We start from the raw sequence: 26,499 nt of genomic DNA on the forward strand, positions 1-26,499 counted from the left end.
CTGAGCGGTTGACATCTGAGTTTCTATTCAGGCCAATCCTGCTGGCCTGTGACCCCTTATTCCGCTCGGACTTCTGAAAGGAAAGGTTTCAACAGAAGAGGGGGCTCACTTGTATGGCTCAGGAGGGCCCAGAGCTGGGGACCAGAAGAGCTCAAGAAGCAGGTGGCCCTTGGTGTAGTAATGTACTTCTCCACGTGCACCTAACACTGCCACCTGGCAGGACAACAGACAACCAGTACTGGGCGTTGCCCCAACCTTAGCCCCGCCCTCTCGAGCCCCAGGCCACACCCCAGACTGCAGTTTCCTTTAGCAACACATACTGGTCATGAGAAACTAAAACAAACCCACCACCACACCTACTTACATTGAGTCAATTCCGACCCTGAAAGGCCCGAGAGGACAGAGTAGAACTGCTCCCCACGGTTTCTGAGACTGAAAATCTTTATGGGAGCCAACAGCCTCATCTTTCTCCTGTGAGGGGCTGGTGAGCTTGAACCAAGGATCTTAGGGTTAGCAGCCCAGCACTTAACCTGCGGCACCATCAGGACTCCTAGATCTCTAGAATTTGGACCAAGACCCAGAGATGCCCCGCAGAGTTTGGGGCCGACCCAGGCCGCTCAGAAAAGGCAGACGGAGCCTCTGCACCTCGCCTTGCTCCTGGCTCTGCATTCAGGCTGTGGTGGGCTTTCCGCCTGTGCTATTACCAGTGTTCTGGCATCTGGGTTACCCGCTATCTGTAAACCGGGGCTTCTGGGTGGACTTACCTGCTCATGAGGAGATGTGGCTGTTTCTGCACTGACTCGTAGGCCGGGGGTCTCCAGGAACCCTCCCCAGGACACCCTGGACCCTGCTTCCCACCAGCCTGGTGCAAATTCCAGCACCTTGCTTCTTCCCAGAGTGCTAAGACTAGGTCAGGGGCAGGCACAGCAGTAAGTCTCTTGAGTGTATTCTTTTCAGTACCTTTAAAAGGGGACCTCTTGTCAGAGAGCCTGATCAAATGGGTGGGAAGACATTAGAGGAAGTGTGTGAGAGCAAGACCCCACGCTGGGTGAGAAGGAGTCCAGGGGCTGCTCAGCCCCTTTGTCTGCCCTACCATCTGGCACTGGGCAGCTGCTCTATAGGAGAAACTGGGGTGCTACCCTGAGGGGCGCTGCATGCAGGTGGGGGTAGGCTAGAAAGTGCTGAGGGTCAGATTTGCAAGTGCTAACACTCCTGTTTTCTCTCCAGGTATCAGCCATGAAGTGGGGCCTCCTGCCTGTGTCCCACAATGCCCTGCTGGTAGGGGACATGGCCTATTATGACTTCAATGGGGAAATGGAGCAGGAAGTGGATCGAATCAACCTGCAGAAGTGCCTTGGACCCACCTGCAAGGTCGGGCCCCTTTTCTGGGAAAGGGCTGTGGGGGCAGTTGCTGACCCTGAGGGCACAGCAGTGGCCCGGGTGCTCATTGGAGCACGTGTGGAAGCGGCAGATAGACCCAGAGAAGCACATGGAAATCACACTACACCGAGATTTCAGTGCACGCCCTCATGATAGTCACACGTGTTTCCCAAACTCGGACCCTAAAATGTCTTCTCCTGTTTTCCCTCAGCAAAACCCAAACCAAACTCACTGCCACCGAGTCGTCGACTCATAGCAGTCCAGGAGGTCAGGGAGAACTGGCCCTGCGGGCACTTCCAACCCTGTCACTCCTGACGGAGGTCCAAAGTCTGGTCTCTCTGGTGGTTTCAGCGGGGACCTTGCAGAGGAGCCTAACATGCACTCCGTTTGTGTGCGCTTCAGTCTCTTTCTGTCGTTCCATTTCGTGCTCAATGACCTCACTGTGTGAATGACAATGACCACCACGGTTGATCATCAGAAGGTGGTTTTCAAGTCCAATCTTAATAGAAATGACACATTGATGAACATCTTTTCAGCCAGATCTTTGGGTGTTGAGATGATTTCCTCAGGCTGGATTCCCCTCACTGCTGGCAAGTGGATTCCGACTCACAGTGACCCTGTCAGACAGGATCCAATGGCCCTGTGGGTTCCTGAGGCTGTCAGTCTTTATGAGAGCAAAGAGCCCATCGTTCTTCTCCCACACAGTGGCTGTTGGGTTTGAACTTCGGACCTTGCAGTTAGCCCAATGAGTAATCCACTGCACCATCAGGGCTCCTAACTAAATTCTTAGAGAGAGAGATTTTAAATTTCTTTTTAAAAAAATCATTTTATTGGGGGCTCGTACAATTCTTATCACGATCCATACATACATCCGTTGTATCAAGAACATATGTACATTTGTTGCCATCATCATTCTCAAAACATTTGCCTTCTACTTGAGCCCTTAATATTGGCTCCTCATTCCCCCCCCCCCCGAGATTTTAAATTTCTTCATTCATTTTAAAAAATAACTTTATCAGCATCTCCATCACATATCATACAATTCAATCATTTAATTAAATGAAGAAGATTTGTGCAATCATCACCACAATCAATTCCAGAACATTTTCTTCTCGTGCTCATTGTTGTCAGCTCCCCATTCCCCCCATCCTCCCCTACCCTGTCCCTGTCCAGTCACTGTCTCTAAAGAGTTACATATCCTGATTCCATGTACAGGAAACCATGCAAAACAAACACATTCACAGACATGCATACAAAGCAAACAGACAAACACCAGCAACAATGACGACACAAAACAGAAAAAATCAAAGTGACAGCAGAAAATATCAAAAACACACACAGCTTCAAAGGGGAGATCAAATGATAGGGCACTACCTTTTAAAACCTAACTCCATCTGCCATCATCAACTTTAGAATGCTCTCTGTCTGACCACATCCCTGCTCTATTGTTCAGAGAGGGTTCACCAGAGGCTTAATCCATGTGGGGACCCTGGAAATGGATTTGGGGCTTCCACTGGCACCCATAGCCTTCTGCAAATGAGGTGGTGACAATTTAAACTCAGCTATGGTTCCCTCCTTCAACTTTGGGTTTTATTATTTACAATCCTTGGCTCACACAAGCTGCTGTGCTGCTTCCATTACTACCCACAATGTTCACTCTCCGCACCCCCACCTCCCCGAGAATGCTTCTGCCTTCCATCTCCCCAAACTTGAGTGTCATCATCACCCCCACCTCCCAACTTGATAGAGAAAAATGAAGCCTCATTATTGCTTAGCTTAAGTGTAAACACCTACTTTATAAAGTAGAGGGTGGAAAAGGTCAGCTTAGTATGGGTAGCATTTAGGTGCAGCCTCAGATGGACTCTTGCTCTTGTCCTTACAAGAGACTCCCTGCCTGTGTCACATCCCTTCTGAGTGTCCCCAGGTCCCCACTTCTAACAAGGGGCGAGAGATGCCTGCTGTGCTCCCTGTGACATCCTCTGGAATATGGTTGGGAGAGAGAGAGGGAGGGGATAGTCACACTGATGAAGCGCTTTAGGGATTGAGAGATGGAGCATTTGTCATGAGTACCCGCTTGTGGGCCAGAGACAGCCTCTCTTTGTGTTCTCTGGTACAAGACTGGGGGGAGGGGGGGACCCAGCTCTTTTTATTAGCAAGAAAGGATGTGATATTCAGAGCCACCATGCCCCACCCAGCCTCCTGCAGGGACAGACCAGACCTGTGGATCTGACGATCATCTGGTCTCAGAGAGTTCCTGGGATAAAACCAACCGCAAGAGTGTCTGGCAGAGAGGTGCCCCTGGGCCTTGGGGACTCCTGCTCTTGGTAGAAGTTCTTCCCCTTCTCTTATCCCCATGTCCCTGATGAGCAGAAATGTGGCATGAATAATGGGGACATCCAGGTTGTAGTTGAGACTCTGTCTCAACATGGCTGAGAGAGCGTCTGCTTCTTTGGGCTTTGATTTCCTCGGCTGCAAGATCAGTGAGTTAGGAGGGCAAGTGATATCAGAAGGCCTTTTTGTGGAAACACTCTTATTGTGAGCGAGGTGAAGGTGCACAGGGCAGGTGATTAGTTTTACCTCCAACAATCCACGTATACCTTGTTTCACCTCCGCCACTGTAGTCTCTAATGGATCATCCCTTGTCCTGTTTCCTACCTTTGTTTTCTGTTCCTTGCCCTCCTCCTTTCTTGCCCCTCTGTCCATAGGTAAGTGCTGCCCTTTCGAACCTAAATGGCTGGTTATCCAAACATGGGGGTGGGTTCAGGGCCATAACTCCTGTCTCCTGTCTTTGGGATGCCAGGGTGCCTCACGTCTTGTACTGAGCAGAGATCTGAGGCCCAGAGTGGTCAGGGGACTCCTTAGACTCTTGGATCCCTCACTTGTTTCTACAAAGCCACCACTTGGAGAACCACCCCCTTGGTTTTTGAACCCCCGAGGAGACTAAGCCACAAGGGGCATGAACCTGCTTTTGAGTCTGGACCCTTGTATTGGACATCAAAGGGTTTCATTCATGTCAACCTTAACAGCAGCCTTGCTGACATCCAAGCTTCCCAGGGGATCCCTGAAGGTTGCAAACGGTTAATGTGCTTGACTGCTAACCCAAAGGTTGGAGGCTCGAGGTCATAGAGAAGCTCCTCTGAAAGAAAGGCTTGCTGCTCTACTTCAGAAAAACCAACTGTCGACAACAACCCCACTGAGCAAGTTTGACCAAGATGCACAGGGGCCAGCATGAGCTGATAGCGACTGCCGTGTAGAAAGTCCTCCCAGGTCCAAAGATCTAGACAGTCCTCCAGGAAAGCCACCAGTCTCTTCCACCTATGGCGTCTTCAGTTTGCGTAGGTGGATGCTTTGGGCTCACAGCACAGCTGTGGGTAGCATTGGCGTGCTTGTTTAAGACGAATGAGTAAGGTGTTGGGGGCTTTGCGAGGGGTCGGATGGAAGCTGATTAGAGTACAATAAAAATCTTGCTCATAGTGAAAGTGCGGACTGCTTGAGGCTTAACAGGGCTTTGTGTTCCTTTACAGATCCTGGTGCTAAGAAACCATGGAGTGGTTGCTCTTGGTGACACCGTAGAGGAGGCGTTTTATAAGGTCTTCCACCTGCAGGCTGCGTGTGAGACACAGGTGAGTGAGGTCCTCTGGAAAGTGGGCCCAGGAGATGGCTCTGGCATAGGCCTGCAGGCTAAGGCGGTGGGCCCAGTGCCTGTGAGTCAGGGAGCCCTTTGAACTTTACCTTCTAACAGCACTTGCCCTAATTCTCTGCTCGAGTATCGTCTTCCCCTTCTAGAGCTTCACACTGTCAGCTCTGTGCCTTTAAAACAAAATGACCTGATAGCAAGGGCTCAAGTAGAAAGGAAATGTTTTGAGAATGATGATGGCAAACGTATGTACAAAGGTGCTTGACACAATGGATGGATGGATGGATTGTGATAAGAGCTGTACGACCCTCTCCCCCCAAATATAATGATTTTAAAAAGAAAAAAAATGACCACCATTGTCTAATAACCGACACCCAACCCTGCAGGGGGGGGCAGTGCCTGAAGTGGGGGGCCTGCCTGGACCCACCAGTGGGGAAGCTGTGACAGTGCACAAAAAACTCACCATGCTCATATGTTATCTGGGGCTATACTTCCTATACCTAGTATAATCAATAAATATTAGACAGGTCATCTTTTTTTTAAAGAACATTTATTTATTTGTTTTCCAAATAGCTTTATCACCATGTAATTCTTACATCATACAGTTCGGTCACTCATTCACTGTAAGAAGAGTTGTATGATCATCACCACAATCAATTTGCGAACATTTTCCTCTTTTTTTAAAAGATCATTTTATTGGGGGCTCTTACAGCTCTTATAACAATCCTTTTCTTTTTTATAGTCAGCTCCCCATTTCCCCCCAATCTCTCCTGCTGTGTCCCTGGGTAATTATTCTATTTTATTTTTTAGGGAAGTTATCTTTATTCCTTCAATGCTTCATCTTATGATGTTCGTTAGAAGCATTTCAAGACGGGAGGACCCTTAATAAACACACGAGAGAGGCTTATCTTTTAAACCTTGCTAACTTAGTGACCCTCCACCCTGGTAATATTAGTATTTTGTGATTCTTATCTGTTTGGGGATGTTCTCAAAGAATTCTGTATTCTGTGAAACTTATAAATTATTTATTTTATTTTTAAAAAATCATTTTATTGGGGGCTCATACAACTCTTACGACAGTCCATCCATCCATCCATTGTGTCAAACACTTTTGTACATTTGTTGCCATCATCATTCTCAAAACATTTGCCTTCTATTTGAGCCCTTGGTATCAGCTCCTCATTCTTCCCCCTCCCTCATGAACCCTTGATAATTTATAAATTATTATTATTTTGTCATATCTTACACTGTCCGACATCTCCGTTCACCCACTTTTTTGTTGTCCATCCCCCAGGGAGGGAGTTATATGTAGATTTTTGTTATCTGTTCCCCCTTTCTACCCAACCATCCTCTACCCTCCTGGTATTGCCACTCTCAGCATGGTCCTGAAAGGATCATCCCTCCTGGATTCCCTGTGTTTCCAGTTCCTATCTGTACCAGTGTGCATCCTCTGGTCTAGCCAGACTTGTAAGGTAGAATTGGGATCATGGTAGTGGGGGTGGGAGTGGGGAGGAAGCATTTAGGAACTAGAGGAAAATTGTATGTTTCATCAGTGCTACACTGCACCCTGACTGGCTCGTCTCCTCCCCACGACCCTTCTGTAAGGGGATGTCCAGTTGGCCTACGGATGGGTCTTGGGTCCCCACTCCACACTCCCCCTCATTCACAATGATTTGATTTTTTTGTTATTTGATGCCTGATAACTCATCCCATCAACACCTCGTGATCACACAGGCTGGTGTGCTTCTTCCATGTGGGCTTTGTTACTTCTGAGCTGGATGGCCGCCTTGGTAATTATTAATTCCTTGTTGTCTGTATAGATTGATGTATCCTGGTTTTCATATACAGAAAACCATGCAAAATTAAAACAAGAAACAAAACAACCCAACAATAATGTCAAAATAAAACAGAGGAGCACCTCAATGGAAAAAAGAGCAGGAAATATTAAAAACTCGAACAAATTGAGAATGGGACAAAGGGGAGATCAAATGATAAGCTGTAACATTTTGACCTCACTACATCTACCGTCATTGGTTTTATAGTGCACTGTGTCTGACAGCAAGGCTATCACATGCCTGGTGTATGGTCAGAGAGGACAGAGAATTTTCACTTGAGGCGTCATCCAGGAGGGGACCCTGCAAATGGATTTGGGGCTTCCATCGTCATCCATAGCATCTGCAAACCTGGAGTTCAGAATTTAAGCTCTGATACTTTTCCCTCCTCCTGATTTGGATTTGTTATTTACAAACCTTGGCTCACACAGGCTGGTATGTTTCTTCGGTGTGGACTTAGCTGATGCCCCACTTAGATGGCTGCTGGCTGGGAGACAAGTCTTTAGGACCCCAGACACGATTCTTTCTGATAGCTGGACACCATCTAGTGTCTTCACCACATGTTGCTGTACCACCCATATTTCCAATGACTTCTACATCAGGGCACCTATCTAGTAGGACCAAGAACTAATTGTAGATTAGGGTTCTGATTAAATGTGAGTCCCAAATCTGTTCCTATATCGATGATTTATATATGTCTCTGGTTCACTTTAGAGATGTTATTATCTTATAGGGGAACATTATAAATCTTCCCTGTGCGGTTTAAAGTAATGCTATTGATAAATAAAAGAAGCAACCTCATTACTCTCAGGTCCATTCTGACGCACAGCGACCCTAGAAGAAAGAAGAGCCCCACATGCTTGTAGATGCCGACTGCTGACCTTTAGGTCGGCCTAACACGCCACCCAGTGCACCAGCAGGGCTCCTCATTCAATTGATAGTATCATCGAGTCAGCCAGTGGTACAGCATGTCAAACTTTGCTGAGCAAGGGAAATTACACATGCATAAACCCCAAAGCAAAGGTACCGCCAGAAAGTCGATGCTGACTCAGGAGGCTTTCTACGCTCTCGCAAAGAGTTACCGTCTCAGAAACCCACAGGGGAAGTTCTACCCTGTCCCATAGGGTTGCTATGAAATAGTGTTGCTGTACATGTGCAGGCCAGCTTTTTAGACTGCAGCACATGAATTATTGACTTGTTCAGATTCATGGCTTAAGTGACTGGATCCTATTTACAGGAACAGTGAGGGTTAGGGATAGGGCACAACTTTCAATAACGCTTTTTTACAAAGGCAGAATCCTGCCTGCTAGGCTAACGCAGGTCATAAAAAAGCAGAGAGCATGAAAATAGTAAATATCCAGTGGTCCTGGGCCATCATTCCCTGGGCTCCCTCAGAGCAATGGCCACCAATTCCATCACCTGGGGGTAGCAGTCGTATGTGCTTCTCACATGAGACGTTTCAGCCATTAGTCCAAGGGAAATGTGTTCATTCCTGAAGTCTGCTACAGGCGAGTAAGTTTATGGTCAAGACCAGTTCTAGTAGTGGGGTTTCCACATTGAATCCTTAGGGTGTGGCCTGTGAAGGATGTTGCGCCCCTCAAAAGGACAGAGCCTAAAGTCCCAGTTGTCCTTAGCACTTGGCCAGGATCACCAAGGGTTGGATAGAAAATAGGCCCAATGTGTCCAATTAGGAACATGGTCCTGGGCGTGTTCTTGCTGTCTTTATCAGTAATGGTAAGCATTTTCCCCAAGGGCAGGTTGCCCCACTTGGCTTACCTCCAAATAGCAGTGTAATCACCTTCCTGTGATACATACATGTCCCCGCTCACCTCTTGACTTGAATTTCCAGTAAGGCTTGCTAATCACTCTCAGAGGAGTGACTAGGGTTTAGTTTGGGGCGGGGGAGGGAGGTGTCAAGAGAATTCAGAGACCAGGTGCTTGATCAAGTCTGTAAGAGGAGTAGAGAGCAGGTCTAGGTAGCTTGTTGACATGGCAGCCTGAGCAGTCAGGGGCTGTCCTAAAGGGACATTCAGGAGCCTATGGTGAACTTCCCTGAATTGCTTAGGGACTGGGTGGGTGGGGATTCAGTGATCTTGGGACTACCCAAAGGAGCTGGTGGAGGAGCAATAGGAGGGCAGATCCCGAAGCTGCCTAGGTAACATATGTCGCCGGACAGGACAGGCTCACGCTGTCTGAAATGTGGCGGTGGATCAGCATGAGCGTGAATGTCTGCACAGCTGAAGAAAGACCTGTGAATCAGGCTGACGTGGACTCCATCACTTCCGGCCCTGGGCTGCAAGGCTTTGCACAAAGGCCTTGCCTCCTCAGAGCCTTGATTCCTCAGCTGTCTGGGTGGGAGCTGGAGGGTTGGTGTGAGGGCAGGCTTTTCAGACATGGAGGGATGGTGCTGCCAGTATTTTTAGGACTCAGTTGACAGGGTGCCGGTAGGGCTGTTCCTGAGGAGGTGTCAGCTCTGCAGGGGGCTGCTCCGGCTCCCGCCTGCCCTCTGCTGGCCACCCTGGGCAGAGCAGTGCCTCCAGGAGGAACACCTGCTCCTTCCTTTTTTGGAGAGTCACCTGGAAGAAGGGGATTGGGGCCGGAGAAGCATCACTAGTGGCTGGGCCACACCAGGTGCCTTCTCAGTAGTCCTTAGGGGAGGCTGTGGAGAGGGCAGGCGCTGGGACAGTGATGAAGAGGTATCAGTGGAAGGGCTGTGACATTTTCCCTGGAAGTAACAGGAATGAGAACAGGAAATGTGGAGAAGGTGGACACAGGATGCCTCTGTGATGCTTCTCATACCCCCAGTCAAGGATGCAGCCTGAGCCCCAATTACTGCATGCCACATTTCAGACAGCACCTCAGATGGACCCACCCCCATATTTAAAATCTTCACAGTCCCCCCGTTCGCCTTCTCCAGAAGAGGCTAGCAGGAGACACTGTGCTCATGAAAAACAGTCCCATTGTCAATGCAGCCTAGACTTAAACGTTGCATGGGAAGGCTGCCCAGAATGATCCATCTGCATTGAAGTATGACTCTGCCAGGCTTCAGGCTCCCGGCTGTGGCCACGGTGCAATTTAACTGAAGGCAGACAGCCATCTAACTACTAAGAGGTGATCCAAGGGCAAAACTGCCAGCCGCTGTCCCGGCCAGCCCTCAGGCATGCTTCTCTTGGCCCTGCCCCCTGCCACTTCCTTCCCAGGCCTGGTTCTAGGTGACCTTGTTCATGTGCATCAGGGAACGAGGGCAGATAACCTCCAACAAGCTCCAGCAGGCTTTTCCTCAGCTGGTGGGGTGGGGAGAGTTCCAGAAAGAGGAACAGAGCCAGTAGACATGGGAGAGTGGGTCCAAGATGTGGGTGGATGAAGGCAGGAAGAACCGGTACTTGGAGTCTGGAAGCACTGTCCGGATTACAGCCCCTTCTAGGGCCATTTGGCAGGCAGTGGCCAACCCTGCAGCTCTGTCACTCCCTCAGTTGGCAAACAAGCAAATGTGGCTGTGGTTCTTTTTGTGCTCCCGAAGGCCTGGTTCCCTTTGCTCCTCATCTGTTTGGGGTTCTCGGAAACTAGGTCATTGCCAGCTGAAAGTGGCAACTCCTTGCTCTGCTTGTGGGCAGAGGGGACGGTGCTTGGGCATGTCTTCTCCGTCTGCTACCCATCACCATGGGAACTGATGGAGGAAGCAGGAGGTGGGAGGAGGCAGCTCTGGCAAGGATGTGAGAAGTTCCCTTTCCATTAGTGACTGGTCCCCCAGGGGCACTGCATTTCCACCTTTCATGGAAACCTTCAGCGTGTGTGTCTCACACACTTACATGGATGGTACTGCCTGCACATCAGGGCTCACCCAAAGTGCTTTACAAACATCACCCTACATAAGCTTCATGAAATAAACCACTTCCCCAAGCCCCACAGGCAGTCAGAGGCAGAAGTAGGATTCAAGCCCAGGCAGGCTGGCTCCAGAGCTGGTGCCCTGAAACACCACCCTGTGCCATCTCTCCAGGGAAGTCTGGGGGAAGCTCTGCTGATAAGCCAGGTGCTCCCTTCAGGGAGCTGGTGACTCAAGACGAGGGAGAGTATGGTCGGAGAGTGAAGCCCCGCACAGGCTGTTGGCCAGCCAGTCGAGACTCACTGCCTTGAGGCTAGGTTTCCATGCACACCCCCAATCTCAGCGTTGAGGGTGAGGGGTTCCAGAATTAGGCAAATCTGACGGCAGAGGACAAAGCCAGGGCCCGTGAGTGAAGGCAATGAAAAGGCAGCTTTCAACTCAAATAACTTCTGATGTTCAGGCCACAATGGAGAGGCTGCCTCGCCGAGAATGGAGTTGTGACTACCTTCTGGGTTATTCACCGGCAATTCTTACTTTGCCTGGGAGGATGAAAGAAATAGCTTCTAAGGCTATTTATGGCACTCAATAAAGAGCTCTGACGGCTTGGTGGGGTAAGGGTGGGACTACTAACTGCAAGGTCCATGGTTCAATCCCCCCATCACTCCACAGGAGAAAGATGAGGCTCTCTGCTCCCATACAGATCCACAACCTTGGAAACTCTATAGAGGGTCACTGTGAATTGAGATGAACTTGATAGCAGGGGATTTGGTGGAATGCTTAAGTGCTTGGCTGCTAACTGGAAGTCTGAGCATTTGAACCCACCAGCCACTCTGCAGAGAGAAGACCAGGTGATCTGGAGTGGATTCGCCAGCACAGAAGAATAACAAGACCTCTTTCAATCCAGACCTTGAGCCACAGAGTTACTGGTGCAGGGTGTGGACGAGGTGATAAACGAGAGGCTGAAAGGGACGTGGGTCTTAGATGAAGAGGGTGTGGGGAGCGAATGTTCTCATCACTGAGTGATGGGGACCCGTGGGAAGGTTGCCCAGGGAGCTTCACAGGAGCCATTGTTACCCCAATGAATGAACACATTGGGGGCCCTCCCTCACCCCCGTGAGCCCCTTGAATTCACGAAGCTAAATTGGGTCCTTTAGTTTTCAGCAAATAAATAAATAAATAAAATAACTGGAACATTGAGCATTGACACAATCAGAGCAGTTCCCAGTTAATAAGCAGGCTTACATACGAAATCAATTTTTAAACAGGACGCTAATGGACTAATATGCAGTGCACAAGCCCGGATCACTACCTGGAGTACTTAAAAACCACCCTCCCTCTCTGTAGGGGGACTGCTCCAGGAAGCCCAGCCACGGCCAATTAGCTGAGTGGTGGAGGATTTGCTGGAGTGCATAGCACGTTCCATTAGACACGTGGAATTAGAGAACGGGAACAGGGGAATTGGTCTGATGGATGGAGGCTGTTTATCATTCCAAATCCACCCTATGTGTGCACACACCTCTTGCCCCAAGACTTGAAGTTCATTGTCTGCCACTACCTGCAGCCTCACCTCCCATGGAATCATAACAGTGGGGCAAACCTGCCTTACCCTTGGTGGAAGTAGTGCCGCCTCTGCACGGGCCCTGGCCGGGCAGTGTCCATGTGGTCACCTGTCTCCTTGCTCTGGGTGTCCCGCATTCATGTTCCGGGTCTGGGCCTGTCCCTTCATCCTGCAAGGCTACGCTTCATGCTCTGGCCTACAGATGGGCCTGTTTCTTGCAAGTGGCCAAGCTACATATGGGTGTTAAAGGTCGCAAGCACAGAAACGTAGACCAGAACCGCACAGACCCCACTATGCTGACTGAACAAGCACTAGCGACCTTTCTGCTGGGAGAAGTAGACGAGTCAGAGTCCCCTCTGGAGCCCCTGCTGAGCTCACCCTTGCTCTCTTCCCAGAAATAATCACAACTCCAAGGCGGTCTGTGTTGCAGATGACTTTCGGTGTTGTTCTTAAGGTTCAACACTCATTATTTCTCTTTTTTATTGTCAGCAAAGAATAGATTTTGAACTACGAATCCCTCTTTCAGTCGGAATGGCGCATGCCCAGCAAGCTGGTGGGGTTGGGGGGGAGGCTTTTCCTCCAGGAGCAAAGAGCAGAAAGCAGCGTCTTTCCCCTGATGTTTGGGGTTTGGGGTTCTCCTCTCCAGCTCCCCCCACTGCATGTATACATGGACAACATGAGAGCTTGCTTTCTCTGCCACAGGTGTCCGCTCTGTCCAGTGCTGGGGGAGTGGAGAACCTCATCCTCCTGGAGCAGGAGAAGCACCGGCCCCATGAGGTAGGCTCCGTGCAGTGGGCAGGGAGTACCTTCGGGCCCATGCAGAAGAGCCGGCTCGGGGAGCACGAGTTTGAGGCCCTCATGAGGATGCTGGACAATCTGGTGAGTCCCTGCTGTTGTCCGTCCAACCCAGTCTGTGGGGGCTTAGCCTCCCCGGCCAGTCAGAAGCAGGCTTTATTTAGGTGGCACCAGAATAACCCAAATCACAGGTAAGATGTTGAAGCCTCATTGGACATTTGATTTGGAATAGTGGTCATTCTTTTTATCTATTTTATTTTTTTAGTGACCATTCTTAATAGTAATGAAGTTTTCTTCTTAAATCGTGGCCTTTAAGAAAACTTAATGACTATTTAGAAGAAGAATGTGCCATCAGGATTGGTGGGAAGGCTTATTAACCACATGTGCTATACACATGACACAACCTTGCTTGTGCTTGCTGAGTGTGAGGAGGACTTGAAGCACTTGGTGATGAAGATCAAGGATTGTAATCATCAGTGTACATTACAAATCAATGTAAAGAAGATCAAAATCTTCACAACTGGACCAGTAGGGGACATCAGGATAAATGGAGAAAATGTTGAAGTTGTCGAGGCTTTTGTCTTGCTTAGCTCCACAATCAATGCTCATTGAAGCAGCAGTTAAGATATCAGAAGACTGCACAAGACCGCCTTATGAGTCTTGAGGAACAAAGATGCTACTTTGAGGACTAAGGTGCACCTGACCCACGCTATGGTGTTTTCCATTGCCTCAGATGCATGTGAACGTTGGACATCGAATCAGGACGACCCAAGAAGAATAGGTGCAATTGAACTGTGGTGCTGGAGAAGAATATTGAAAATACCCTGGACTGCCAAAAGGACAGACTGGTCTGTGTCGGAGGAAGTATGGCCAGAGTGCTCCTTAGAAGCAGGGATGGTGCGACTTCACTTTATGTACTTGGACATGTTGTCAGGAGAGACCAGTCCCTGGAGAAGGACGTCATGTTTAGTAAAGTAGAGGGCCAAGGAAAAAGTGGCAAGCCTTGAACGAGGTGGGTTGACGCCAGGCTGCAACAATGGGCTTCTTCGTGGGAACAATGGTGAGGGTGGCACAGGACCGGGCAGTGTTCCGTTCTGTTTGCACAGGGTTGCTGTGGGTGAGAACTGATTTGATGGCATCCAACAACAACAACAACAGACAGTTTGGCCTTTGCAGCCATTTCTAAGAGTGGAGGATGGCATCATACCCTCTGTAAGGGGAAGGAGTAAAGAGACTGGCTGGTATTAAAAGTCGAACTGAGGAAAGATCCGAAACAGCTTCTCTTACATTTGTATTGTGGTTACATTCACTCTTTATGTAGTTTGCTCTCTAATCTCAGGACCTTAACAAGGAAAGCATACCACTGTTCTCCTGATCTCTTGTCATCAGAGTTATAAAACTATCCTATTGTAGTAAGTGAACACATGAATCAGAATTTAGGGAGCTGTTAGGAATACACTGGTCCTTTAACAGATATGAGACGTTCCAGACGTTTGTCCTCCCAGAGGCTAACAGATGAGTCAATAATCTGAGGTATAAACGGGACAATTTGAGAAACAGAAGGAAGCCTATAAATGAAGAGCTAATTGTAGGAAGAGACAGTGACTTCTTGGATTGCTTAAAGAAGTGAAAGATGAAATCCATCTTTGTAACATTTTTATATTCGTTCTATATCCTATTAGCCATCCTCATAGAAAACACCTCAACCCTCTTTGCTATGTCTAAGTCATTACAATAATTGCCTCCCTTCTCTGCTTCCTCTAAACTATTTTCGTCCCCTTATTACCAAGGTGACTGTGAGGACCCCTATCTAATGATAAAGGAGACAATCCACAGTGAAAACACAGTACATTAAACCTATGTACTGAGTGCTCTCGGCCTAAGTAAAGCACTGGGATCAGATGGTTTTGTGCAGGAATTTTTTCAGACCCTGGAGAAATAATGAATTCCAATCCTATTTATCTTATGTATTTATTTTTATTGAGATATAATTCACATACCATACACTTCTGTAATTCAGTCGCATTTAAACAGAAGTGTGATATATCACCGTCAATGCATATATCAGTTCTAGTGCATCCTCTCTCCTCCCGTGTTCATCATTTGCTCCCCATTCCCTTCAACCTACCCCCACCATTCCTGATAAGCCATTACATCAATTATTGTCTCTATATATCTACCCTTTCTGTGCTTCATAAACTGGGAAATATTAAAAAAAACAAAATGAAAGAACAAAATCAATAAATATTTAAAAGAAAGGAAGGAAGGAAGAAAAGACCATCAGCAATATTGAACCAGAGAAACTTTTTTGAGAAAAAAAAAAAAGCAAGAAATACTTAAAACTAGAACAAATCCAGAATGGTTCAAGAGAGAGATCAAATGACCAGGTATCATCTTAGGCTGTAATTCCATTCATCTTAAGCAAGTTTACAATAGTCCCTGTCTGATAGCAAGGTTATTTGTGTCCGTCGACTGTGGTCAGAGGGGATCTACCAGAGGCTTAATCCCTGAAGCTGGACTTTGGGCTCCCACTGTCATCCATAGGCTTCTGCGATTTGGGTGTTCACAATTAATTCCCGTGCTACTTAAGCTGATTTAGAGAAGAAAGTAAAGAATACAAACTACAGCAATGAGAAAACATCTAGGTCAATCACCTTTGAATGTTGATGATAGATGTTACATGAAACAAATAGCAAATAGCATCTGGCAAATTGTTAGAATAATACAACACAAGGATCAAATGAAGGCTCATTACTGGTATTCAAGGATGCTTTCTATTATAAAGCTTAAAAATATGTTTCACGAGATCAACAAACGCAAGGATAAAAACTCTTTGATCATACCCAAAGATTCTTTTTCAACTTTGACAGCGATGTATGAAAACAATAGCTTTTAAATAGCACAGAGTACTACTTATTTAAGATGATTAAAATGAATTTTCTCAAGACGTGAGCCAATGTCCTAGTAAAACCCTAAAAGTATATCCAGTAATTGTTGAAGCAAAACAATGATTACTGCTCTATTGTTCTTGAAAGCCAGTCTAACACAAGCTGGCTTAGGAGGAGGAGTATAAGTCTGAGAAGAAAAACCTGATTCTAAACCCTGTGGAGCTCATTTCCATCCTGAGGTCATCATGGGTCAGTGTCAACGTCTCAAGAACTGTTTAAGTTCTCAAACAAGTATTGGAAAGGAGATGAAAGTTTTATTCTTTAGATGTAATATGGAAAGTACCGAAAGCACATGGGCTGCCAAAAGAACCAACACGTTTATCTTGGAAGAAGTACAGCCAGAATGCTTCGAAGGGCAAGGATGGTGACCCTTTGTCTCACGGACAGTGGACATGTTCTCAGGAGAGAACAACCCTGGAGAAGGACATCAAGCTTGGCCAAGTAGAAGGACGGTGAAAAGAGGAAGGCCCCCACTGAGGTGGACTGACACAGCGGCTGCACAATGGGCTCAAACGTCAGAACCCTGGTGAGGGTGGCGCAGCGCCAGGCAGTGGTTCCCTGAGTCAGAATTTATTCGACAGCCCCTCACCACAACCACATGGTTACGTGTCTGTGGAGTCCAGACAAGGCAACTGAAACAATATTAGAAATAATTAAGTAGTAGAAATGAATGCATTTTAGAACGGCCGGGTGGCAAATTATTAAAATAGATACAAAAGTCACTAGCTTTCTTATGCCTTCATGCTGCCCGCTTTGAAAATACAATCATGGGAAAGAGTCATCTCATTTTCCAAGAAGGTGAAATCATAAAGGAAGCAGAATCCATCTAAAAAAACCATAAACATTTACCAAGAAACAGCAAGAAAAAAAATTTTTTTCCTGCACCATATTCTTGCTTTGTAAAGCCTCAACAGGGTATTCTGTCCACTGCCATTCCTGATGAATCAACAAGCTCAGTGTGATATTCCCTCAAAAATGGGGATGAGTATGAAGACTTAGCACATTCTTCCGGAGGAAACTCTGAATGCTTAGGAAACCTTATAGACAAAGAGAGTGAATAGGGACACTTGTTCCCCACACGGTAAAACGTCAGGAAGCTTGTCAGCATTAGACAGGATAGCCCTCGGGAGCACAACTGGCAAGTCACAACAACACTTTAGGAATCCAGAAATAGACTCAGAATATTCGAGAGTCTGACCGGACCCAAGACGATGGCCCCCACTCTTCAGGTTTAGAATGGGATCCACCTCCGCATTTAGAATAAGACCGTTACAATCCAAAGGGGGCACTCGCCCAAGGAGAGCGTGCAGAGGTTAGCACAGAGGGGGGAACATTTGCAGGAGGTGGAATAAGCGATAGTGCGTTGAGGGATTGCAGTGCACACGCTGCAACAGAATCTGTCCAAATTGTTGAATGTAAAACTAGGGTCTGCTGTGTAAACCTTCAACCTCATTCACAATAAAAAGTTTTGTTTTTTCAAAAGCACTGCTTAAATTAAGAGGAAGTTCTCTAGGTGTTTGAAACCATTGGTGCTGGGCTGCTAAGTTATTGAGGGGTTGGACATGCCCAGCAGTAACTCCAAAACCAGCACGCAAAGACAGGGAGAGAATACCCGAGAATTTAGCATATGAGGTGGAGTAAGCTGTGGAACAATGTGGGCTACTAGCCACTGGGGAAATGGCTAACACAGCTGGATTGTTACCTCATTCCTTCCAGTGAGATATATTTCCGATTTGTCAAAAATGTAAACAGAAAAGTAAAGTCATATCGGTCTACACAAACATCAGTCAGTACTCTTGATAATTTTGTGTTAGGGAAGACCTTGACAAGCATGGCAGGAAAGCCTGCAATTGGCGTGACAAATATTGAAAAACTGATGACATTAAAAAGTTCAAGATTTACATTAAAAAATTTTCAACAGTTTTATTGGCATATAATTAACCTATCATAAAATTTGCATATCTATAAACCACTCTCCCCACCATAAATAAGGTTAACAGGGATATAATGAGTAGAAGCGGTAAAGCATCGGGAAGCGCTTTACAGCATCTATGTCAGTCAAAAGAGTAATACCCCTAATGTACAAAGATATTACAAATCAGTGTGACAAGTTCAAACACCTCAGTAGAAAAATAGGCCAAGAGCATAAATGGACAATTTGCAAAGCAAGAGATTCAAGCGGCCATTAAATAGAATTTAAAATGCCGAGTTTAACTATTTGTAAAAAGAGCAAAAAATAAATCATTTTACTATGAACACCTCTGATTGCAAAATATATATCTATGATACTATCTATGTCATACTATGAGGGGGTACCAAAAAAACCACTGTACTGGGCAAAGCAGAGCTTTCATAGGATGCATTTTCCCCATGAGGTTAGCATCGAGCAACTCTCTCTGAGTTAGTGCACCCAGTGGCGTTGCCTGGGAAGGTTCTCTCTGGACACAGTGAATTTTTTCATAAAAGCAGTTTTGCTCAAACCTTGTTTTTGTGATGGCTGATTTAAGAGAACAGCGTGCAGCTGTGAAATTTTATTTCCTGCTCAGGAAAAGTGCTGCAGAAACTGTTGTGACGTTGAACATGACTTACAAGGACAGCGCTGTGGGAAAAACTCAAGTGTACAAGTGGTTTTCTTGTTTCAAAAAGGTGAAATGTTGATTGATGACAAACCTCATTCTGGACATCTGTTAACTTCCTGTATGGATGAAAATATCAACTTGTAGTGCATCTGGAGTTCATTCTACCAGGTCAGACTGATAATCAAGCTTTCTATTTAGAGTTTCTGAAACGATTGCATAACAGTAAGTGATGAAAAAGGTCTGATTTGTGGCAGTTGGGGGACTGGTTTTGCCACCATGACAATGCACCTGCTCACACAGCCATCTAAGTGCACCAGTTTTTGGCAAAAAAACATCATGCCTCTCTTGCCCCATGCATCTTACTCACCTGACCTCACTCCAAGTGACTTGTTTTTGTTTCCAAGAATGAAGAGGGACCTGAAAGGACAGTTATTTGACAACATATAAGCGGGTAAGATAAAAATGAGGAGGTGCTGCCAGCCATCCAAACAGATGAGTTTGAAAAGGTTTCCAAGAATGGAATCGTGGATTTGACAATGTAGTAAGTGTAATGGAGAGTACTTTTGAAGATGATAAGGCTGTTTGGTTAAAAAAAATATTTAAATACATAACTGAAAAGACATTCAATTTTTTGGTGACCTCCTCATATATTGCATGCAAAATGTATATCTATGATACGTATTATGTAGTATGCAAAATGTATCTAAATGTAAAGCTAGGCAATATTCCCCACAGAGGAGGGGAAATAGAACTGGGAACTCACCTCTCTTCCCCGTGGGTCTCCATCAAGTTCTGCTCCTTCGATCACCCAGAAAGAGCCCACCTGTGCTGGCATGAGCTCATTAACATAATGAAGGAGAACCCCCTTTCCGAGCAGGATCACAGGAATTCGACACACGTCCAGGGGAAGGGACCATTGTGAAACCGCCCAGAAGTGCTGCCAGGCCCTGCTCGGTTGTGTTCAGGAAACTACACTTTACATTGAAGACATTAAAAGAAAGGAGTGAGTGTGTGTGTGTGTGTGTGTGTGTGTGTGTGTGTGTGTGTGTGCACGCGCGCATGCACATGCATGCCACCATCAGAGCTTCTGTGTCCCCCTCAGGGTTACAGGACGGGTTACACGTACCGCCACCCCTTCGTGCAAGAGAAAACCAAACACAAGAGCGAGGTGGAGATCCCAGCCACAGTGACCGCGTTCGTGTTTGAAGAGGACGGCACACCGGTGCCCGCCCTGCGGCAGCACGCCCACAAACAGCAGAAGGAGAAGACCCGCTGGCTCAACACCCCCAACACCTACCTGCGGGTCAACGTGGCCGACGAGGTCCAGAGGAGCATGGGCAGCCCCCGGCCCAAGACCACCGTAAGGAGCGGAGGCCAGGGCCAGGGAGCCCAGGACGGATGTTGGGGGTTGTGGGTGGGGAAGTTATTCAGCTTCCAAAGGAGAGCAGAGCCGGCCTCCCCGGGGTCTGGGTTCCCTCTTAGAGCTTCTTGCTGTTCATGCCCGCAGTGTCTTGGGCCACCTGTCTTGCTCCTCTGCGCTGAGCTCTTGGGTCTGAGGAGCAGGGTTCTCCGAGGAGGGGCTGCACCAGCTGTCCTCCAGCCATAGAAACCCCAGGAATACTTGGCATGTGCTTCTTGTTCCCATGCCCAGAGATGGCTTCCAAGAAGTCCCAGGGCGTTCGTAGAGTATACACCCAGGAGATGGCAGGCGATTCCCTTCTATTACGTTTGAATTTTCTCCCTCCCTCCATTGCTCTTTCTTCCTTATTCCCCCTCCCTCCCCGTCACTCTCTTACATGCACACTGACACGCAGGAGAAGTTTTCATGGACATAAAAGTCCATGGCAGCTGGAGTGGTCCCAACAGTTCATGGAAAAGTCAGAGGTTTGAATGCACCCAGAGGTGCCTGGGAAGAAAGGCCTGGCGATCTACTTCCCAAAAGCCAGCCACTGAATCCCCCTGGAGCAGTCCTTGATGCAGAGTGGGTCGCCCTGAGTCAGAAAGGGCTCAGTCACACCTGGGTAGCGAGCAGCCGGTATAGAACGGCTCTTTCTAAAAAAACCAAAGCCCTGTGAATGCAAATCAGTATCGCATCCCGAAGACTGCCTGTGTGCCTGTGTATCAAAGCTTCCCCAAGGCACACACACACACTCTCACTCACTCACTCACTCACTCACTCACTCACTCATTCACTCACTCACTCACCCACCCACCCACCATGCTCTAGTGCTCTTCCTGGCTGACCGTGGAGGGCCTTATTCTTGTGTGTACTTGATGGCCCGTTTCTGCTCTGGGAGTCAGACGTCAAAGAGGCCCAAGAGGAGAGGACACCTCTATGTAAGCGCCTGACCTTTCTAGTCAGTTGGGCAGGCCCAGGGCTCCTGGGCTGAGCCCAGGGGAGCTCACGGGCCTGGCTCCTAACCTGGCTGCCCTTGTGTTTGCTCAGTGGATGAAGGCTGATGAAGTGGAGAAATCCAGCAGCGGGGTGCCCATACGGATCGAAAACCCAAACCAGTTTGTGCCTCTCTATACCGACCCCCAAGAAGTGCTGGACATGCGGAACAAGGTGAGTGGGCCCTGCTCTCACCGTCTCATGGCAGGGGGGTGGGACGGGGGAGTGTCTCACATGCTGCAGACAGGAGCTCAGCCGGTCTTACTCTCTTTAGGAAAGAAACCACTACCAACTGACTTCTTCCAGCCCCAGGGCTCTGGCTGGCCTCTTACCCCAATCCCCCGCCCCACAGCTGATTGCTGTACAAGTGACGTGCCCCAAAGGCCTACCTGCAAAGGGAATTTCTATTAATTTGGTGCTGTTTTCCTTTTGGCTTAGTTTCAAGAATTCAAAAGCCCTTTCTGTTTATTTCCAGACTTTGCCTTATCATTTCCACACTATGTTCCTACTATGACTTTAAAAACTTGAGTGGTAGCAGAGCAGCACCGAAAGGCTCAATAAGCTCAGAGAACAGTGTTTTCAATGTGCGGTCCTAGAACCTCGGCCCACGTGTATTTACGATGCCGATGCTGGGGCCACATCCTCCAGGGATTGAGATTCAGTAGTTGAAGGGTGGCCCCAGAAATCTGTGTTTAAACAAATTCCTCAGGAACTTCTTAGGCACGTAGAAACTGGAGAGCTACTCCATCAAGGATGTAATCTGCCTAGCTTCACTTGGCAGCTTCACCAAACCTACTCAGTTTGTGGAAGCCGAGTGTTTTAAACAGGTTACTCGTTGGGCAGCTAAGTGCAAGGTCAGCAGTTCAAAACCACCAGCCACTCCACAGGAGAAAGATGAGGCTTTCAACTCTCCTCACGATTGGAAGCTTTGGAAGCCTACATGGGCAGTTCTCCTTGGTTCTAAGGGCTTGCCCGACGTTGGAATTGATGTGACGACCGTGAGTTTGGAGTGCCTTCTGGATGCATTCACTTGGAAGCAGACACGGAGACCATTGAGAGCAGACTCACTGAAATACAGGCTAGGTAAATGGATAGAGACTCACTCACTGCTCTTGAGTCGACACCAACCCAGAGCGATCCTGTAGGGCAGGGGAGACCTGCCTGTGTGGGCTCCCAAGACTGTAGCTCTGTTCGACCGTTGAAAGCCCTGTCTTTCTCCAGAGTAGAGACTGGTGGTTCAAACTTCTGACCTTATGGATCGCAGCCCAGCACATTACCACTACACCACCAGGGTTCCCAGAGATGCTCAAGTTTCTCCCAAAGGGCTTAGTTTGCCTTGATGATCAAATAGTAATTTGGTGTAATAAACATATAATAATATGTCATGTAATTTCCAAATAATAAAATTAAAGATATATAGAAAGAGCTCTCTCTCAAAAACTCACTACCATTGAGTTGATGCTCACTCACAGCGACCCTCTAGGACAGGATAGAACTGCCTTGTGAGTTTCTGAGACGGTCACTCTATGGGAGTAGACAGCCCCGTCTTTCTCCCTCAGAGCAGCTGGTGGTTCAACTTCTGACCTTGAAGTTAGCAGTTCAACGCATAACCACTATGCCGCCAGGGCTCCTTCTACAGAAAGTGACTGGATTAATTACCCACGGGCATGACAGGGGTGCTGGGGGGAAATGAGGAGCTAGCAACACTGAGTACAAAGAAGAAAATGTGCTGAGATTGATTGTGGTGATGTTTGCACCATTCTTAATTTGGTGGAACTGCTAAATTGATATGTGAAGGAAAAAAAAGAGGGACCAGCTCCACCACTGGGGGACCTTCCCAGGCCACAGTGGACACACCCCATCCCTAAATCCACATGTTGAGCCCTAACCGCCACCCCCACCCCCCTTTCCTTATCCTCTCCACACAGATTCGAGAGCAAAACCGACAGGATGTGAAGTCAGCAGGCCCTCAGTCCCAGCTCCTGGCAAGCGTCATCTCGGAGAAGAGCCGGAGCCCGGTACAGCAGAGGCCCCTGCCTGGAGGGGACACACGCTCGCCCTCCGGGTCTGCAGTGCTTGGGGCTGGGCAGCAGGACCCCTGAGTCCTCATGCCCCGAGATCCCCCTCGGTGCTATTGCTGCAAAACTGAGGTCCACCTCACTGGAGTGTTTTGAGGACCAGGGACAGCATCCAGTTGTCCCCTTGGGGGCACTAGGCAGGGAGAGCAGCAGGGCAGGCTACCCATGGAGTGGTGCCAGCCTCTATACCCCCTTGCCCCCGGAACTCTGCTTCACCCAATATTAGTATTCTGCCGAAGGGAGAATCCTGGGGTGGGTGCACCCGGCGTGCCCCGGTACTGTATGTTTCTGATTTTGTGGGTGAAAAGGGCATCGGGCCACAACTCTGAGGAAGTGCCTGTGCAGTCCTGGGTCAGATGTGCACATACGGACCGACATGCCACCGTGGTTGCCCACGCAAACCCACATAGAGTTAGGAAGTAGAAAGCCACTGTGTTCATGTTTGTTTGGTGCTTGGCAAAAGGCGTGCCAATCCGAACCCTGTTTTTGAGATTTCTGCTGCTCCCGGCAGCCGGCCTGGGGTTTTCCTTAGCAGTGAGAAAGGGGGACGTTCCTGAGATCAGGCTGCCGCCTGCAAGGTGGGTGCCCCTTAGCAGAAGTGTGGAGACTATATCATTGAACTCACCTCCACCCAAGATGGGCAACGCTGCCTGTGCAACAGGGTCAAGGGTCAACAGAGCCTGGGATACTGGGGAGGGGAGAGTTCAACACGGTGCACAGACGTGCTGAACACTCTACAGAACACTTGACCGGTTAGACCACGGAGTCTAACTGGAGTCTCCCTTTGAAGTGTGTGCAGCTGATTCGTTAAGAAGCCAGGACCCCTCAGCAGGAGGCCTGCAGGGCTCAGTGGGTGCCAGCTAGCTGCTCAGACTACAGGGAGAGACTAGCTAGGCCTACTCTCTCTCCCCAGCGCCATTTCCGAATACTCTTCCTGAGCCTCAGAGCAGTGGATTTTCAAAGGCTAGGCTCAAGATGCTGAATGAGGAGGGAGGGCCCTGGAGTCCGAAGGTTCATCTCTGTCCGGAGCAATCCTCAGGCAGACATCGCGCCCCCCCCCCCCAACCCCGAAGTTTGTAAACCGCCTGAACCCACCTTTCCCCAAAGGCGGTGGAAAAGTCATGGAAAGGCATGTTGTCAGTGTTCCCGCAGGTTGATGGTCCCAGTTCATGACCTCCTATGACCAAGGACCCACAGTTTGCACTGACCACGCCGCTGCTGCTGTTGCTGCTGCCACCTCCGCGTGTTCATAGGCTAATGCTGTGTGTTGCGCAGCCTGCAGTGCTGTTGGGGGTGGGGCAGTGGTGGGGGCGGAGCAATGGGCGTGGCCAGCATGATGCTTGCGTGCTTGCTGGGCTTTGGCTGATGACTTTGGGGCCACTGAACTGTATTTACATAGTTGATGAATGACTTGGACGTGTCCACAGGAGGGATTGTAATAAAGGTGCATCTTCGTTCTGCTTGGGAGCATACTTTGGTTTTATTTCAGGGGGCAGAGGGTGTACCCCCGCATCCACCCAGGCTGTTGCAAAGAATCCGGGTCTCCGGGTGAGGTAGCTCTGGGGAGGCACACCCCCAAGGCCCTGATCTGTTTCCAAGGAACTGCAGGCCACGCTGTCCCTAGCAAAACTGCTGGCAGCCACCTGAGTCAGGATGCTGGGCGGCGGCGTTCCCAGAGCGACACGCATTCTGGTTAACTTTCAGTCTACAGACAGCCAGCTGATGTCCAAGGGTGATGCAGATACCAAAGACGACTCCGAGGAGACGGTGCCCAACCCCTTCAGCCAGCTCACCGACCAGGAGCTGGAGGAGTACAAGAAGGAGGTGGAGAGGAAGACCCTGGAGCTTGATGGTAAGGAGCCTGTGGGGAGGGAGCCCAGTGCAGTCGGGATTGGGGGTGTGGGGGCAGGGGCTGATGCTACCCTGTCATCCTGGGTAGCCCATGGGACTGTCTCTGCCACAGTGTTCCAAGGTGGCAAGGTCACTTGTCAGAGTCTAAGGTGGTCACTGGGAGAAAGATGTTATAGTCTTGGAAACCCCCAGGGGCAGATCTACCCTATCCTGGAATGGCGTTGAATTTTGGAAGGTGGTTAAAGGTTCTATTTGCCAAGTTTCAGTTTAAACCCAGCGTAATTATGAAGAGTGCACCTCACCTGGTGGGGCTGTCGGGTAAAATGCTGGGCTGCTAACCACAAGGTCGGCAGTTCAAAACCACCAGGTGCTCTAAGGGAGAAAGATGAGGCTGTTTGTTCCTGTAATGATTTACAGCCTCAGAAACCCTGTATCGGGGCGCAGTGAGTCAGAATGGACTCTGTAAATGAGCTTTTTAATTTTGCATCTCAACAGTATCAGATGAAATGAGACCAAAGTGCCCCCAGAGTGGACAGTGAATTACAGCCACCCGTCCGCTCGATAGCCACCCTCATAGAGGTGTCCTGTAAAGGAAACATGCACTACATGTCAGTGCATTTAGAAAAGTGAAATCGGTGCTATAGCAAATGAGATTTAGAGACAATAGTTAGTGGCCTGTGGCCACACAGCATGGCACCAAGGCAGGTTAAGCATCCGGTCTCTTGGTCCCAGTCAGTGTGGTGGCCTCTGAGCTGGCACCCCTGCAGGTGCTCAGTGTCTCGGCAAGAACCAATCCTTGCTTTCACTCTTTGGCCACATCCTCACACTCAGGCTGGATCAAGGGCTCTGAGGAAAGGGAAGCCCCGCCTCGTGCTTTATCTCAGCTCTCACCAGTGGTGTGTTTTGCACTCTGCAGGGAGCCCTGCTGGTGGAGTGATGAGGCATTGAACTGCGATCCATAAGGTCAGCAGTTCAAAACCACCAGCCGTTCTGCGGGAGAAAGACGGGGTTTTGACTCTCATCTCAAAGAGTCACAGTCTTGGAAACTCATGGGTTGTTCTACTGTGTCCTATAGGGTCAGCATTGACTTGATGACCAGCGAGTGAGAAAGAGAGAGAGAGGGGAGAGAGAAAGAGAGAGAGAGAGAGAGAGATGCAGAATGCTTCTCTGGGCATCCTGGATGTCCCTAAAATGCCTTGCTTGGCCCCCATTCACTGTAGGCTGAAAAACTGAAGTGTAAGCAATGTGTTAGTCTGGGTAGACTGGAGAAGCAAATCCATAGACACTCATATGCATATAAGAAAGAGCTTTATATAAAGAGTAATTGTACATTAAGAAAACATCCCCACCCAGTCCATAAGTCCAATATTAGCCCATATGCCCAATACTAATTTATAAAGCCCTCTTTAGACTCATGAAACACATGTAATGACGCCAAATACAGGAAGATCACAGGCCAGTGGGTGGGAAGTCTTGTGGACCCAGTGGCGTTGTAAGCTTCTCAGCACTGGCGGGGCTCTCTACATGGCTTCTCCAGCTCAGGGCACTAGCGCAGCTCCATGTATCTTGTCAGCTGCAATGTTTCCCAGGGAGTGAGCAGAGAGAGAGAGAGAGAGAGAGAGAGAG

General features: G+C 48.5%; 1 protein-coding gene across 2 annotated transcripts in view; it reads left to right on the forward strand.

The window, feature by feature from the left end:
• Positions 1 to 26,499, forward strand: part of ADD2 (adducin 2) — a 63,450-nt gene that overhangs the window by 19,983 nt on the left and 16,968 nt on the right. For both annotated transcript variants that reach the window (XM_045294157.1, XM_045294158.1), the window contains exons 7-13: positions 1,228 to 1,371; positions 4,905 to 5,003; positions 12,933 to 13,109; positions 19,655 to 19,912; positions 20,999 to 21,118; positions 22,873 to 22,962; positions 24,727 to 24,874. In XM_045294157.1, coding sequence (XP_045150092.1) covers positions 1,228 to 1,371; positions 4,905 to 5,003; positions 12,933 to 13,109; positions 19,655 to 19,912; positions 20,999 to 21,118; positions 22,873 to 22,962; positions 24,727 to 24,874 — 1,036 coding nt within the window. The remainder of the gene's footprint in view (positions 1 to 1,227; positions 1,372 to 4,904; positions 5,004 to 12,932; positions 13,110 to 19,654; positions 19,913 to 20,998; positions 21,119 to 22,872; positions 22,963 to 24,726; positions 24,875 to 26,499) is intronic.

The sequence above is a fragment of the Echinops telfairi genome, unplaced genomic scaffold (assembly GCF_000313985.2).
Source record: "Echinops telfairi isolate 266 unplaced genomic scaffold, ASM31398v2 ScPeMD7_2573;HRSCAF=3158, whole genome shotgun sequence".
Taxonomy (NCBI): Eukaryota; Metazoa; Chordata; class Mammalia; order Afrosoricida; family Tenrecidae; genus Echinops; species Echinops telfairi.